This window comes from Pan troglodytes, chromosome 6 (genome assembly GCF_028858775.2).
Source record: "Pan troglodytes isolate AG18354 chromosome 6, NHGRI_mPanTro3-v2.0_pri, whole genome shotgun sequence".
Classification (NCBI taxonomy): domain Eukaryota; kingdom Metazoa; phylum Chordata; class Mammalia; order Primates; family Hominidae; genus Pan; species Pan troglodytes.
Window position 1 is genome coordinate 148244813 of NC_072404.2, and position 15865 is coordinate 148260677.

Below are 15865 nucleotides of genomic sequence, written 5' to 3' on the forward strand. Positions count from 1 at the left end.
CTACCTCAAACAGCTGTATAATTATCAACCTCCTAGAGACTGGTGCTGATAACTGATATTTATCCTAATTTAGTATGTATAAATTAACACATAATATTTTATTTAATCTCCACACCCCCAAGGAAGTACAATATGAAGGCCACTTTACAGATGAGGGATCTGAGGGTCAAACAGGTTACATGATTTATCTAAGAATAAATAGCCAATAACTAGGAGGTCTAATATATGAATCCATATCCACTTGTCTATATTTGGGAGGGCCACCCCAACACAAATCAATTGCAGGAACCTAAACAGACAAACACCCACTCACTTGCCTAGAACTCATCTGATGAGATAATCATAACTAGGTAAATAGTGCCACCATTCCCTTTCCCAACTACGTAAAAACAATTTTCAAGCCTCTAGGTTTCTGTTTCATTGCTTGAAAAAAGTGTAATTTTATACTAGATGAATGCTAACGTTTCAAGGAGCAGTATACTTTTGTGTATCTATAAAATATTCCATTTCACTGACATATTATCCAGGTTGTTGTATCAATATTAGTTTCAATGATATAGGCTTAAAATATCAGCAGTCTTGTTTTATTGTCTGGCAAGACTTGAAGCACAGAATTTCATCATAATTACAGTGTCCATTTGGCTATTTCTAGAGGAATATTCGTTCAAAACTATCTTTTGCATAATTACTCTTAAATAGCTAGAGTCTAACTGATATTTCCATAAATTTAGTTACTTTATATAACTTGAGCCTCTATTTAGACTAAAATATACTTTTGTCTTTCTGGCATTAATCTTTTGGGAAATGAGTTCAGGGTCAAATCCAAATGATACATAATATAATTTTTTAATGTACCCAACAGCAAAATGGCAGTCTCTGTCTTTAATTACATACTATTGAATTTTAACAAATAGTTCTAGGGACGTCTGCCAAATTTCCACAATTTAGAGTAACTACACCATGAGAGAATAGACAGTTCACAATTTATTATGGGTTATTTTTCTTGAGCTACAGAAGTGCTCGTTGTAGTTCTAGTTACATTTTCATTTTAATGATAATGAGGATAAACAGATAAGCAGACAAATCTTCTCAACACGTGGACTGCTTGCCCAAGGAGACAACCCCTCAGTCAGTGCTACTCCGTTCTCACTTCTATTTCCGCTGCCCACGTCACATCACAGATCGTCCATGAAGGCAAGGTGGAAACTACACTATGATTAAGTTCTAGAAATTCTAATATTAGGAAGTAACAAGCAAGGAGGAGTGATGAGATGTTACAGGTAAACTGTGTCTGCTTCAGTGACTGTGTCTCACAGGTACCTACCATGCATAATATCTGCACACACAGTAGATGCTCAACATCCCCTCATCACCTACAACTCATCACAAGTATTATAAACAAAATGTGACTATAATCAAGAGAGGTATAAAGCATTATGGATGTATTTGTCAATTATACAAAACAAACAAAAATAAAGTTGGGGGAAAAAAAGTAAAAATAAGGGGATGCCCAACACAGGCAGAGCAATCTGCAGAGAGAACGCAAGCATGGAGATCTCCTAGGAAGGAATGCTGTGGCAGGAGATGGACAAGAATCTGCCATCGAGGAAGGTTAAAAGTAGGGCTGGCTTGAGGGTAGTTAACTGAGTGGTACATGTACTGAAGGTCATTAATTACTAAAGTTAATTTTGAGGCAGAGCCTGGGGAAGTTGAAGTTCAAATAGTTCTAGGATAGGAGAAACATCTCTGACCTGAAACGAGAGAGTTGAAACAAGTGCACACTCAGTCTTAGAATGGAAAGTGACAGTAAACTTGTGTGACTAAACCTAAACTTGCAGGAAGTTGTGCCCCAGGATTCCACAGGTACAATCCGCATAGCAAGCTAAGCGTGCTGGGCTGCTGTGGACACCATGGTTCAAGGCTACTTAAGAGCTACTAGTTGCCATCACAGAAAGTGTCATCACCTTTACCTGGGCTGATTTGGCTTCGCTTGTGACTTCAATTTCTGGTTATATTTCCCCACAGTACAGGGCCAGCTTCTTTTCTCTGCATCCCCTCAGAGGAATAAGACCCAGTTCACAGATCCTTTACAATTTCCTTACTTTCAGCACCTTTCCTATCAATTTAGCCTATACACTATAGCCGTACTAATTAACTGTATCTAATCATGCCCTGTAATAAAGCTGGTTCAACTTCTCTTTAAACAAGATTCACTATTAAATAAAACAATGGGCGCTTAGCTTATGGAAGAAAACCAAGTAGGAATGTTGCTGAGGGAAACTCAGTTGAGAATCTGTTACTTGACTCTAGTGGTTCTAAACAAAAAATGTCAGGCCCACCTCCACCAAAAATCTTTTTAAAGAGGGGGAGGGCCGGACTCGGTGGCTTATGCCTGTAATCTCAGCACTTAGGGAGGCCGAGGCAGGTAGATCACTTGAGGTCAGCTCAACATCAGCCGGGCCGACATGGTGAAACCCCATCTCTACAAATTAGCCAGTCGTGGTGGTGCATGCTTGTAATCCCAGCTACTCGGGAGGCTGAGGCAGCAGAATCCTGAACTCAGGAGATGGAGGTTGCAGTGAGCCGAGATCGCACCACTGCACTCCAGCCTGGGCGACAGAGAGAGATTCTGTCTCAAAAATTAAATAAATAAATAAAAATGAAGAGGGGGAGGATGAAAAGGGGAGTGGAATCATATGAGACTGAAAGTGAAAATTTAATAGTCCACCACTGGTGACACAGAGGGAGAGGCCATTGGTGAGGAGGAAGACAGAGGCCTGGGTGCACCAGCTAAGAATCCCAGGTCAAGTTACTCAATGTCTTTCAGACTCAACAAATCAATTGGTTGCCTGGCAAAGAAATACCTTCCCCTAATGGTTTGTTCTAGGGATAGAATACAGTATTATGTTAACTAATTTCAAGCACTGCCTAGCTTATAATAATCCCTCAATTCATGGTAAATTTTTTTTTTTTTTTTTTGAGATGGAGTCTCGCTGTGTCACCCAGGCTGGAGTGCAGTGGCACAATCTCGGCTCCCTGCAACCTCTGCCTCCCAGGTTCAAGTGATTCTCCTGCCTCAGCCTCTCGAATAGCTGGGACTACAGGCGGGTGCCGATGGTGGATGTTTTAATGATGACGTTGATGGTACTGACACTGATATTACTATTTCTTTCCCAACAATCTTGGAACAAGGATGTACACAATGCATAGTACCCAGGGGCACTCTGTCACTCAAAACCAGGTTTTGGGATAATATATGAAGTTGGGCATTCTATTTAGGTTAAAGATTGTGGATAAAATTGATATCATCATCATCATCATCATCATCATTATTCACCTTCTCCCCAGTCATGTAAAAGTAATGGATAAGAACATCACTTAGACAAATAATTTAATTTATTTCAAAAGTTTGCTTGAGGAGTAGTAATTACACTGATGTTTAATTTTACATAAATAAGGTATGTTGTTGCATTAATAGCAGAAGTTAGCATGACTGGAGCAAAAGGACCCTTACCTAAATTTCAGAAAACCTGCAGAATAAGGTCTAACTTGAGACGAGCTGCCCACTAAGCAACCTGGAAGATGCATCTCTAGGCTACGTGGACATTTTTGACTCGCTGAAAATGCCTTCATCATTCATTTGACAAATATTTAACAAGCACCTGCTAAGTGCCAAGTACTGGTCTAGGTAATAGGGATACAGCAGGGAACAGACAAGGTCCCTGCTTTTATAGAGTTTATACAAACACTACAAGTCACAAGGGAACAGTGTGGTGATCATGCCATTCTCTCTGAACTCCAGTTCTAAACGTTTTACGAAGACAAATTAAATTACAGAGCATGTGATTACTGACCATGATCAAACTTATTCTCCAGATACAAAGGCGCACTTTCTACCCTATGTAAGTAAACCTTACTGCTTCCTCACAAAAGAATAGCAAGTCCTATAGATTCTTTCTAGAGGGTCACAGAAACCTTGAGGCCCTGATGGAACAGAAGATGTTGATATCTCTTTCACTTGCTCCTTCAGCACCATATCTTGGCAACACTTGCGGGAAGATTTGTAAAGATCCACAGGAGTAATTTATCCAATTTAATTACCTTCCTACTTCATTTCATAAAAGGGAAGAATATTCTGGTTCAGACTTTCCATTGGTGGCATTCTACTGAAACCTGCGCCTGGTTCTTCAGGCAAGTATGTACAACTCTTGGGTTAATGGGCATGGTGCTGAATCTTGACATGGGAAGATCAAGGAGAAACCCCACTACCCATTGCTCCCAATTCTGAGGAGGTTGGAATAATGCAAGCTTGAATCAATGGACACCTAAACACAAAAATTAGATACCTTGGGCTACAGTTTTCTCAAAGACTCTTGGAAAGGGTGAGGATTAGGAAGAGAATTCAGAGAGAAAGAACACCCTATCCCAGAGCACCGCACCCTTAGGACCCTGAGACAGCCTCTTCTCATTGACCTATGCTTTTGGAACATGGTGCAAAGGGCGGCAATCCCAGGGTGCTTTCAGGTCCTCAGAAGCCTTCAGATTAGGAATTCCAACAGTGAAATTCTACGGCTACTCTACTTTTACATCCTAGGATGCAAGCTAAGAAGGACTAAAAAAAATGTAGGTACTAGCATTATTCAGGGCACAGAAATCTCAGGTGATATACTGGGATAAATTCACAGATACATCTCAGAACAATTCCATGTTTTGGGTATAATGCTGAAACACATCATGCAGCATCCTCATCCTGGAGGCTCTAAGTGTACGTAACTTCTGAGAAGGCCTGTAGAAAAGAAATCTGTTCAGCTTCGTGAAACCTAACATTCCTCAAAATTATTTGGCCATGGAACCCACCCCATTCCTGGACGAACACATTAATTTTAAAAAAAATTTATCCAAGGCTTATTATGTGCCAGGCACTATCACAGTGATCAAAGGGGAATGAGTTCCGGTCTTCAAAGGAACTTACCTATTTAATGTTTATTTTCAGAAAGAACTACTTGAGGCAACCAATGTATTGGAGTGTTCATCTGATAATTTAACCTGATGGATCTCTCTAACCTACTAACTTTCCCCCCAAATCTCATGATCTTTAGCTCTTGAAGGGACAAAGGTAGTAAAAAGGTAGTGTTCTTCACAAAACACACAGCCTCCATGGGCCCATTGCGCCACTGTGTCAACTGAAAGCTCCGTGCCAGATACCAATGGGCTTTTGTGCCATTTGTATTCATCATTATATCTTTGAATAGAGCCTGGCTCACTGTAGGAGATTAATAAATGTGTTTTTGAATGAGTGGTGAATGCCAAGGACTCCCTCTAGTCCCCAAAATTCTGATAAGAATGACCAAAGTTAAAATCCTATCTTAGTCTACACGGACAAATTGGATTTAGGTTCCCTTCATTAAATGCCAACCTTACTGTGCAAACTTGCTTTATATGCCAAATTCAGATGTGGGCACTTCTATTTGATGATGTTATGAGCTAATATTATTTGCAAATGTTTTAATGACCAAATATATCTTTTTAACTGAAGCTAATGTGTTGAAACGTAATCCTTACAGACGCACAGCTGTCTCATGGTCTGAACATAAAACTGGGATTGAAGAGCACTTTCTAGCAGAAGCACTGCAATTTCCTTTAAAAAATTTAATATTCATGTACTTTAATTTTTCAGTCAGTGAAATAGGAAAATACGCATTGGCTGGTCTGCCTAAATGAAGTACATTTGAAATTTATAAATAAGCAAGATGTCAAGAAGCAAAACAATCACTAACTTTGAAATTGGATGTGAAGAAAATTCAAAGGATTTAGCCAATTTCAATCTCATACGCAGGAAACATAATGATTTCCTGGCTGTAATATTCTTATCAATAGCAAGAAAGGAGCTCAAAGAAAGTAAAGTGAGTAAATAATTGTTTTTCAAATAAAACAGCCTGCTGAGCCTTCCTAAAATGTAAAGAATCTTTAAAAGTGGAATTAATTTTCCCTTGATTTCACAATGCTTTATTTCTTACCCTGTCTTTACACATTCAAGTGGCATATCATTTTTTAAAACCATCAGGGTAAACAGAATCTAATTATTTTATTGTGTAGCCTTTCAAAAGGTAAAGGAAATGTGAAGAGTTGAGAAAGTATGCAACCCATATTGTTGGCATCTCAGCACTTATGATCATTACAAGCACTCACAAAAAAGCAATACTGGGCTTTAAAGCTGAACTGTATATTTTCTCTTTCTCAGAGCCCTGGGGCTATCACTGCAAAGCACAGTAGTCCATTCTAAGCTCTGAATAAAGAAAAGGAAGAGATCATTAAATTATAATTTCCATGCACAATTGGTACAAGTATTTCCTACCAACAGGATTAATATGAAAGCAAGATCCCAGAATAAAGCTGCTCAGCAGACAGGATGGCAGTTTAGTGTCTTGTAAATTTGATTTTACTGAAAGCCCTGACACATCATAATAGTGAAATCCTATTTACTGTAGCAAGCAGGATGGATAATGCTATTTAATACCGCTGTACTGTATGCCATCAACTCACAGCTTTGTACTCCATGTTCTCATCTTACCTTAAGGTTAATACTTCTTGACAGCCTACATGGTAAATAGAGCCCCAAATTAAGTGCTGATCCCATGATTTGCAAATCTTTCCTCTAAAGTTAGACATAGAAAAACTGACTCCAGTTAAAGGGATCATTTTACCTGGGTGCACTTTTAACAGCTCACCCTAGAAAAAAATAAGTCTCATATCCCTAAAGCCAGATTTGAAAAGCAGCTCAAGGTTACCTAAACCACATTTCCCATTCGAAATTTCAGAGAGGTTAACAGAAAAGCCAACGCATTTTGAGGATTTGTTGAATAATGAATTAAGGATAAGACCCCCATATCCTACTATACTGTATTGATATTTTTCCCCAGAGCACAAACTAGGGAAAAAAAAAATCTTGCTTGCTACTTTTGGAATATCTGCAATAATAAACTTCCTTTAGGAAAGCAGGTAGATTGTAAAATGGTTCCATCTTTGCACCTAAGTTATAAATGTGTCAATTATGTTAACAAAAGATATGCTGATACCGGGCCTTATTCATTTTTCTACAGAACAATTAACATCTAAGTGCATTTACTTAAACTATCATTACTTGTTGATGATAAAAAAAATTGAGAGTAACTCAATGTACACAATCCAAGCCACTTTAATAAAACCCCTGTTGCTTGTGACATTACAATTAAAAGTGGTGTAGGCTTCTATTAACTTCAACATCCAAACCTGTGGACTACAGAACCTCATCTCTGTTTGTGTAGCTCTCGGTAACTATAGAAACCACAGGGAATCTGCCCTGATCTCCACATGAATGAAGAAGCCAGTACAAAATTTCCCAGTGTCAAAGGAATAGTCTATCTCTCTAGGTTGACAAGTGCAAACTAGTATAACCCACGTAGGCACATCTACCAGGAAGTTACATTTTTAACTATCATGTTAAATTTACTCTGTCACATCGCAGGGCCAAAATGAGTTAACCACATCACCTAAAATCATTGGCAACTGTTTAGAAAGCACGTCGCAGGGGGGAATATCAAATGGTTTCTTAATCCCATAAACCAAGTTTAAGTTATCTCCCCATCTCCAAAAAACGACTGTTTATATTTTAGTATCTCAGATGTCAGTAGTCTAATTGTGAATCCATCCTGCATTAATCCCTTGAAAAGGTTGATCCAGCTTCACTCACTGAAATATTTTACAATGACAGACTTCACCTGGTAGTAAAAATACATAATTTCTTCCCATAAGAAGCACTCTGGGCTGACAATAACCTGTTCTGTTGTCATTTCTCATTATTATCATTGTTGGCATTATTTTTTCCCCAAGCTTCACACAGAGGAGCACAGAAGCAAAGGTACTAATTGAGAAAGAAGAAGTCACACAATCAAAAGCCAATTAATCATACAGATGAGCCCAACACTTTATGATGCAATAAAAGACATGTCATCTGCCATAAGTGAGAGACTTTTAAAAATTGCTCATTTGATGTAAGCATGACCTTAGAATTTAATTAGCAACTCTCTCCACAGGTGACAAACTAGTAATATACTTTTCTTCTTAATGGCAATTTATTTTTCACCATTCTCTTTGTATTATTCTCTTTTGCCCAGCTTATCTAATTCTCTCTCCCTTTTAATTCTGTGAGATTTCCTGCAGTCTGTATGCAAATTGCTGCTGAAATCCAGAGGTGTCTGAAAACTGAAAGCAATCCATGCCACACTGGCATTTATGATTCACCAGATAAGGGATTCAGGCGTGTCTAAGACAAAGTTTCTGCCTTCGTGGAACTTCTACTGGATGACTGGGAAGGCAGTCATGAACAAGTTAACAAATAATGAATAAACTAATTATAGATCTGGAAGAGTGCTTTCAAACAAATAAATAGGTTGATATGACAGAGACAGGGTTCAGAAGTCTAGTTTCTGATAGTCATTAGGAAAGCCTAAAACTTGTAAGGGAGTCAGAGACAGCTATTCAGAGGTGGGAAACAGCATCCCAGGGAACAACAAAGGCAAAGATCCTGACATGGGAAAGAATTTTGAAGGATGGTATACACTTAGCAGATCTTCAATATAGTAAGCACATGATGAATACTAGGTAATATGTTTATAGACAAGGAGGCATCTATTTGATTATATGCCATGGAAAACTAACCTAATAAAATTAGTCTTCCATTTTTTACATACAGCACATAGAATAATATTTTAAGTGGCCCATCTTACAAACATATCTTCATATTTAAGAATGCAAATAAATTGTAAATGCAGTGGGGGGAGGTGTAGGGAGGAGTTCTCAAAGAACAAATGCATGCCACATCACTGGGTTACTCAACATTGTATTATACCTAACTAAATTTTCTGATTTCCCTCAGCTCCTCAAGCCAAGAGGGCTTCATGCTGAGCCAAACCCCATCATTCTTAGGAAAGCCAAGAGCAAAGTGGATGCCATAGAGCAAATCAATTCAAATTCATAATGGAGAAGTTATACATGCAAAACACATTATCAAAGAGCTCAAGTCTTCAACATGTCCTGGGGAGACAAGGCCCTTCATCCTGGAAGACCCATGGGAGACTGTGGCTTCTGCCCTCTATGACACGATAACCACGGTCCTACCCCTCGCTTCCCTCCCACAGGACCAACAGACTCCTGAAAAATACACATTTTCCTGAAGAACACACAACGATCCAGACTCTGATGAAATAACTATCAGAACACTTTGTCAAAAGTAAAAAAAAAAAAAAAAAAAAAAAAGAAAGGTTTGCTTTCTTTCCAGAAGATGGAAAGAGATGAAAAGATGGAAGGCAGTATTATCAAAGTATGAGCAAGTGAATGAAGACCTCAAGAAGAAATTTTTAAGCTGCTTTAATGACTATAAATTTCTTATTTCAACGTGAAAGAAGCACAACTATATATTAAAATAACTCTTAGGGGTATCATGCTGTAATCGCTAGGTAATAAGACCTTACTCATTCTTTTTTGGTCAAATTTTCCCAGGAAATGTCAAATTCTGGGAGAAAATTATGCATTTTTGAATGCTTAACACTTTTAGGTTATGAGGTAGCATTAATCAAATCATAACATCAGGACCCAAAAAGTTGTATTAGAAGCTGGTAAGAGCTAACTTACCACCCAAAGAACTAATGCTACAATCAGCAGGATTTACATACAGAATGAACATCTTCAAGTTGGTACTAGACAGCAGCTAAATGCTTAAGCATGGAACCTGGCTCAAATCCAGATCTATCATATTTTGGCTGTATGTTCTTAGATGAATTACTTTAAGCCTTCACCTAAACAATAGGGCGCACAGCCACACAGGGTTGTTGGTAAGTATAAAATGAGACAATCCATGCAAAGTGCCAATCACAATGTAAATGCTCAGTAAATGTTATCATCAGCATGTTAATAAGGATGCTATAAACAATAACAAAATATTCAAAGTTAAACTTGACTTTCTCCCAGGATAGAATTAAATTATGAATTTAAATGGCTAGTGAAAAAGATATTAAACATTTGTGTGTATTTTAAAACTATATACTAATTGCATAAACATAACTTCATAGTATAAGCTTAGAAAATCTAGGATTCATTCACTGTGCTATTTGTAGAAAATACAGAAATATGCAAGTTATGGAACCTCAAAAACAAAAGAAAAAAATAGAAAATACAGAAATATGAAAATTAGCTCTGTGTCCTCAGGAGTGTACAAGATAAACACACATAACTAATCACAAGTATTATAAACAAAATGTGGCTATCATAAAGAGGTATAAAGCATTATGGACATATTTGTCAATTATACAACAAACAAAAATAAAGTTGGGAAAACAAAAAAAACAGAATTCCCTGCGAGACTTGGAGACTACTTCGTAGAAACACTTAAGAACCTTCTCTTTGAAAGCTGTTCTCAACTTCCTCTCATGAAATCACCAACCAGGAATTAATACTATCTATGTCTCTTATACCAATAATCAGGAATTAATACTCTCTAAGTATCTTTCAATTAGGCAAGACGCCTAAATGTGATATCTCTAATGTTCACAGAGATGCCATTGATAACTTAGCAACATTTGAGTATGAAATAAGGACTTAAAAAATCTTTTCAAATGGCTTTGACCTTCTCTCTCAGTAAAGTGTTGCTGCTTTTGAAAACTCATTCTAAAAAGGGTGAAATCAGTGTCCAGTTAAATTACACTTATTACTCCTAACAAGTTAGTGAAAGAAGAAAATTATCTCAGACTCCTGGGTGGAGTGGCCAATATAAATACCTGGGTAGAGGGAGTTCCATTCACACATGGGAATTATCTAATTAACAAGCAGTTTATTCAAATAGATCCAAGAGGCAAATCAAGCTGTATTACAGAACTAAATGTACTTCACATGTTCAGTGCACTTTGATTCATACTCTCAAAAGAAATCTGCATCAAGCCAATATAAATGAATAGTTCAAGTCATCAAAAAGTGATAACGTGTACAATTGCTGTGTTAATCTAGTTGATGCGCAGATGGTAAGGTTATCTCAGGAATCTCCCTCAGAATGATTCTGTAAAAGACTCGTTGATGCCACATCCCTCTCCATTAGTGATACACCATCTGGTATCTACTTTATAGTTTCATCACTTCATTTAGTTAAAAGAGGAAAAGATATGTGCTTATGTCCACTTTTTAAACCACAGGCAACCTGGATTTCCTAGTAAGTTAGATGATTCTGCAAGTTATATTAATATTAGAATCATTTCTTACAATACGAATTAATGGATTCAGCATTTTTACACTGTCTAATACAAAAGTGTGTGCAGAATTCCTAATAGAAATAGTTAGACATTGTAATTCTCACTGCCATCACAATACAAAAGAAAATCTCTTTACAATCGTTTGCATTACGCCTAGAAAATACTTCATCATTAGAGACCTAAATGTCTCTCACATATTCCTGGAAGAAATCCAAAGTGACAAAATTCAACTTGAGTACTTTGAGAATGACAGTAACAAAAACAGGACTGTACAGAAATGTGCAAAAGACACAAGGAAGTTGAATAATATTAATTCTATGATTATCGTTATCTTATACACAATGGAAAGTAAGCAAATATTCTTTCATGGCAACAGCTGATATTTGTTAAGCTCTTTCCAGCTTTCAAGGGGCTTTTACACACTCATCTGATCTACCCCCAATCACCATGAAGATGAGCAAGGAACAGAGTATATCCCCATTTTGCAGATAAAGAACCAGACACCACAAGGGATTAGGTGAATTGCCGAACAGCCAGATGACAAAAGCATACCTTCTGACTCCTTGTCTAACATTCTTTCTTTTACTTAATGTGGAGTTATCGAGTATTAAGTAACAGCAGTGTATATATTCCACCTTAGCTTTCTAAGCTCACTGGTGCTTCTCAGATTTCAGTTTCAACTGTAGGATGACCACTTCCCAGGCTGATCTTCAAAAAGGAAAACAATATATTCTATATATATATATATATTCACAATAATTTGATCTTATCATATCGTGTCTATCTAATCTTCTACCACTTGTTCTACTTGGTGCCAAAAAGCCTAACAGTTTATTTGTTGAGCAGTTGTTGAGCAGATAAGTTCAATCTGCCAGAAACAAATCTTCTCAGACGTTTGTACCAATCAAATTGGTGAGTCTATGAGAAATGGGAGAATATTTTTCAGTGCCTTTTCTTGAACCTGACAATAATTAAAGGCAAGTTTATAAGGTACCTAACATAGTAAAACCTGATGACAAAGAAAACTGTCATTGGGTGAGGAAAAGCAGGTGCCAAGTATATCACCTCAAAAACTTTCACTTTCACTCATTTAACATTTACTAACTCTGATATGGTTTGGCTCCGTGTCTGCACCCAAATCTCATCTTGCATTGTGATACCCACATGTTGAGGGAGGGACCTGGTGGGAGGTAACTGGATCATGGGTGTGGTTTCCCCAGGCTGTTCTTCTGATAAGTGAGAGAGTTCTCAGATCTGATGGTTTAAAAGTAGTTTCCCCTGCACGCTCTCTCTCTCCTGCCACCGTGTGAAAAAGGTGCCTGCTTCCCTTTCACCTTCTGCCGTACTTGTAAGTTTCCTGAGGCCTCCCTAGCCATGGAGAACTGTGGGTCAATTAAACTTCTTCCCTTCATAAATTACCCAGTCTCAAGCAGCTCATTATAGCAGTGAGAAAACAGACTAATACAAACTCTAAGCCATGTACAATGCTCTAGGTATAGAAGTAAAACAATTAGTGGGTGAATGGTTACTCTGTGCTACATACTATTACAGGTGCTTTATGAGTATTAGCTCATTTAACAAGTGAGGTAAGTACTATTAAATCATCACTTAATATATGAAACAACTGAGAGGAAAAATAAGATGCTCCACATTACACAGCAGGGAAATGCCAGGTCAGAAATTTGAATCCAAGGCATCTGACATCAGAGCCTTGTGCTCTAAATCAGAGTTCTGCCCACTACAACGAGGGAGCCAAATCAGGCCCAGTACCTGTTTTTGGTTTTACATTTTTAAGTGGTTGGAAAAAAATTTAAGCAAAATTTTGTGATGTGTGAAAACTATATGAGCTTCATACTTCAGGGTCTTTCAATTAGAACAGAGCCACACTCATTCATTTACAGTTGGCTTTCTCTGATTCCACATTACAAAGGCAGAGGTGGGGAGCTGCACAGAAACCAAATGTGGTGTGCAAAGCCTAAAATATTTACTATCCGGCCCTTTACAGGAAAAATTACTGACATTCTCTAAACCATTTCACTTTATGCCTATTCAACATCTCTACTTCAATGTCTTAAGTGTCCTGAGCTTAACATATCCACAATCAAACTCCTGATTTCCTCCACCACCAACATCCCAATCCATATCTTAAGAATCTTCACCTGTGGAAAAACCTTCTGGTTATAAAAGCCATAAACCTAGAGTTTATTCTTTCTTCACTCATGTTCAAAGCCATCAGCAAATCTGGTCAGCTCTACCTTTAAAATACCGAACCACATTTCATTACTTCCCCTGTCGGCACTCAGACCCACACCAGTCATCCCTTTTCCGAATTACTGCCATAATTTCTTACTAATTCTCTGTTGCTTCAACTCTTGCCCAACACAGCAGCCAGAGGGCTCATCTGCTCCCAAACCCCCCAGCCTTCCCAAACATGCCAAGTTCACGCCTGCTTCACGGTTTTGGCAATGGCTTGCTTCCCTATTACCATAGGCCTCTTCCCAAATGTCACCTCAACAGAGAGTTCTTCCCTCTCTACCCAACTCCATGCCTAAACCCCAGCCCTGGGACTCTCTTTTCCCATTTTATTCCTCCCGAAATTATCATAACCTGCCATACAATATGTATTCTGGTTTTAATTGAATTTAAGCTCCATGAAGACAGATGTTTACCTCATTTTCTTCACTAGTACATAGCTGCTGGCACAAGACCAGGGTGCTTAAGTAAATATCTGCTAAATGAATGAGAAAATGCTCCCTACATTCAAGAGGTACTCAGTTCGGTAACATATGGAGACAGCAAACATGTTTAACATATACATAACTGTACTGAGTGAGGGTTAATAGTGTATTTCTTATTTTTTCCTATTTTCTTATCAAATAACATTTTCAACAAATAAAATTTGGAGGGTTTCATTCAAAAGAGAGAGAGCTCACTCTGCAACCTCATGGTCTATGTATGAAATTAATCTAGATAACCAATCTACTTTATTGAAAAGGGCACTGATAAGGTGCTCAAACTCTCATTCTTAAACTCACTGCCTTCTTTTGTCCATCTCTGTCCAATTCTAGACCCATGCTGACTTGACGCCGTATCTCTTTTCCTTCTCCTAACTCATGTTTAACTTCTGCTATTCAGCTCCTATCTACCTCTCCTGAAGGAGACATTCATTTCTAAACTACAAATGCAGTGAAACTGAATTTTCAGAAAGAAGATATATCCTGCCAGTTGCAGTGGCTCATGCCTGTAATGCTAGCACTTTGGGAGGCTGAGGGAGGCAGATGACTTGAGGCCAGGAGCTCAAGACCAGCATGGCCAGCTCAAGACCAGCATGGCCAACATGGTGAAACCCTATCTCTAATAAAAATACAAAAATCAGCCAGGCATGGTGGTGCATGCCTGTAATTCCAGCTACTCAGGAGGCTAAGGCATAAGAATCGCTTGAACCTGGTAGGTGGAGGTTGCAGTGAACCAAGATCACGCCACTAGACTCCAGTCTGGGCGACAGAGTGAGATTCCATTTCAAAAAGAAAAAAGCAAAAAAAGAAAAGATAAAAGAAGATAAATATATCCTTTAAAACACTACCATTTTTAAGAGTGTACTAAAGTTTAGTCAATGTCTGGGAGAGATAAGAGTAGCAGTGTACTGTCTGACCTGGAGGCTATGTAGATTCTAAACATATAAGAAAAGTATTTGCGGTAGGTCCCAAGTGGTAAAACGCATCAGTGAACAAACAACGCAACCATTCCAAAGTGACCAAAGAAAAAATGACATTGTTACAGAGGATGAACTAACTACCTGCTTTGCTTCTTCACTTCCTGGCCACTTTACAACCAGGAAAAGCAGTTGAAGTTCTAATTTATTAATTTTTAAATAAATATACAAGAAAACAGCAGATGTGGTAATAGAATCAATGATAAAAAATAGTCATACCCTCTCCTCCAGTCTAGCCAGCTGTTCTTTGTAGAATGCATCCTGCTTCTTTAGCACTCGGTCTTTCTCTTCCAGCTGCCTAGCCTAAAAAAAGAAATGAGGAATATACTATATCAAGAAAAAGCAGCAACAGCAAAGCAAAAGTCAAGAATAAATTGCATTAGAAATAAGAATACAAATCTGAAGATTTTTGCAATCTATTAGGTCTCTGCCATAGAAAAACATTAAGATGATGATTGCTGTATTTAAATGTAAAGAAGAAGTCCGCATTGTATTTTTTTTTCCACTGTAACAGCTGTGTCCTATTTTGTCCAAATATATTTGGAAACGTCAGAATACAGCACATAACAGACTCTTATTTAACTTCCCTATCAAAGAGTAATTTCAAGGATTAATATTTTGTACAACGAAACTTTAATTTTATCCTGGGCATAAGATACATGGCTCTTTTTTGAACAAAAAAGTAATGCCTAAATAACATTTTGTACATAAATCTTGTGTTTAAGAACAGTTAATTACCTGCAAATAAATACATACATTGTTCTATTTCCCTTTATGTAAAGAATTAATTGTTATGGAAGAGTGGAAACAAAAACTACCATAATTGTTTATTTCAATAATTCAAAATAATCATAATAAATAACCATATTTAAAAGTA

General features: G+C 37.7%; 1 protein-coding gene across 2 annotated transcripts in view; it reads right to left on the reverse strand.

The window, feature by feature from the left end:
- CHCHD3 (coiled-coil-helix-coiled-coil-helix domain containing 3) overlaps positions 1–15865 on the reverse strand; it is a 298494-nt gene that overhangs the window by 85011 nt on the left and 197618 nt on the right. For both annotated transcript variants that reach the window (XM_001137124.6, XM_001136966.6), the window contains one exon: positions 15208–15291. In XM_001137124.6, coding sequence (XP_001137124.1) covers positions 15208–15291 — 84 coding nt within the window. The remainder of the gene's footprint in view (positions 1–15207; positions 15292–15865) is intronic.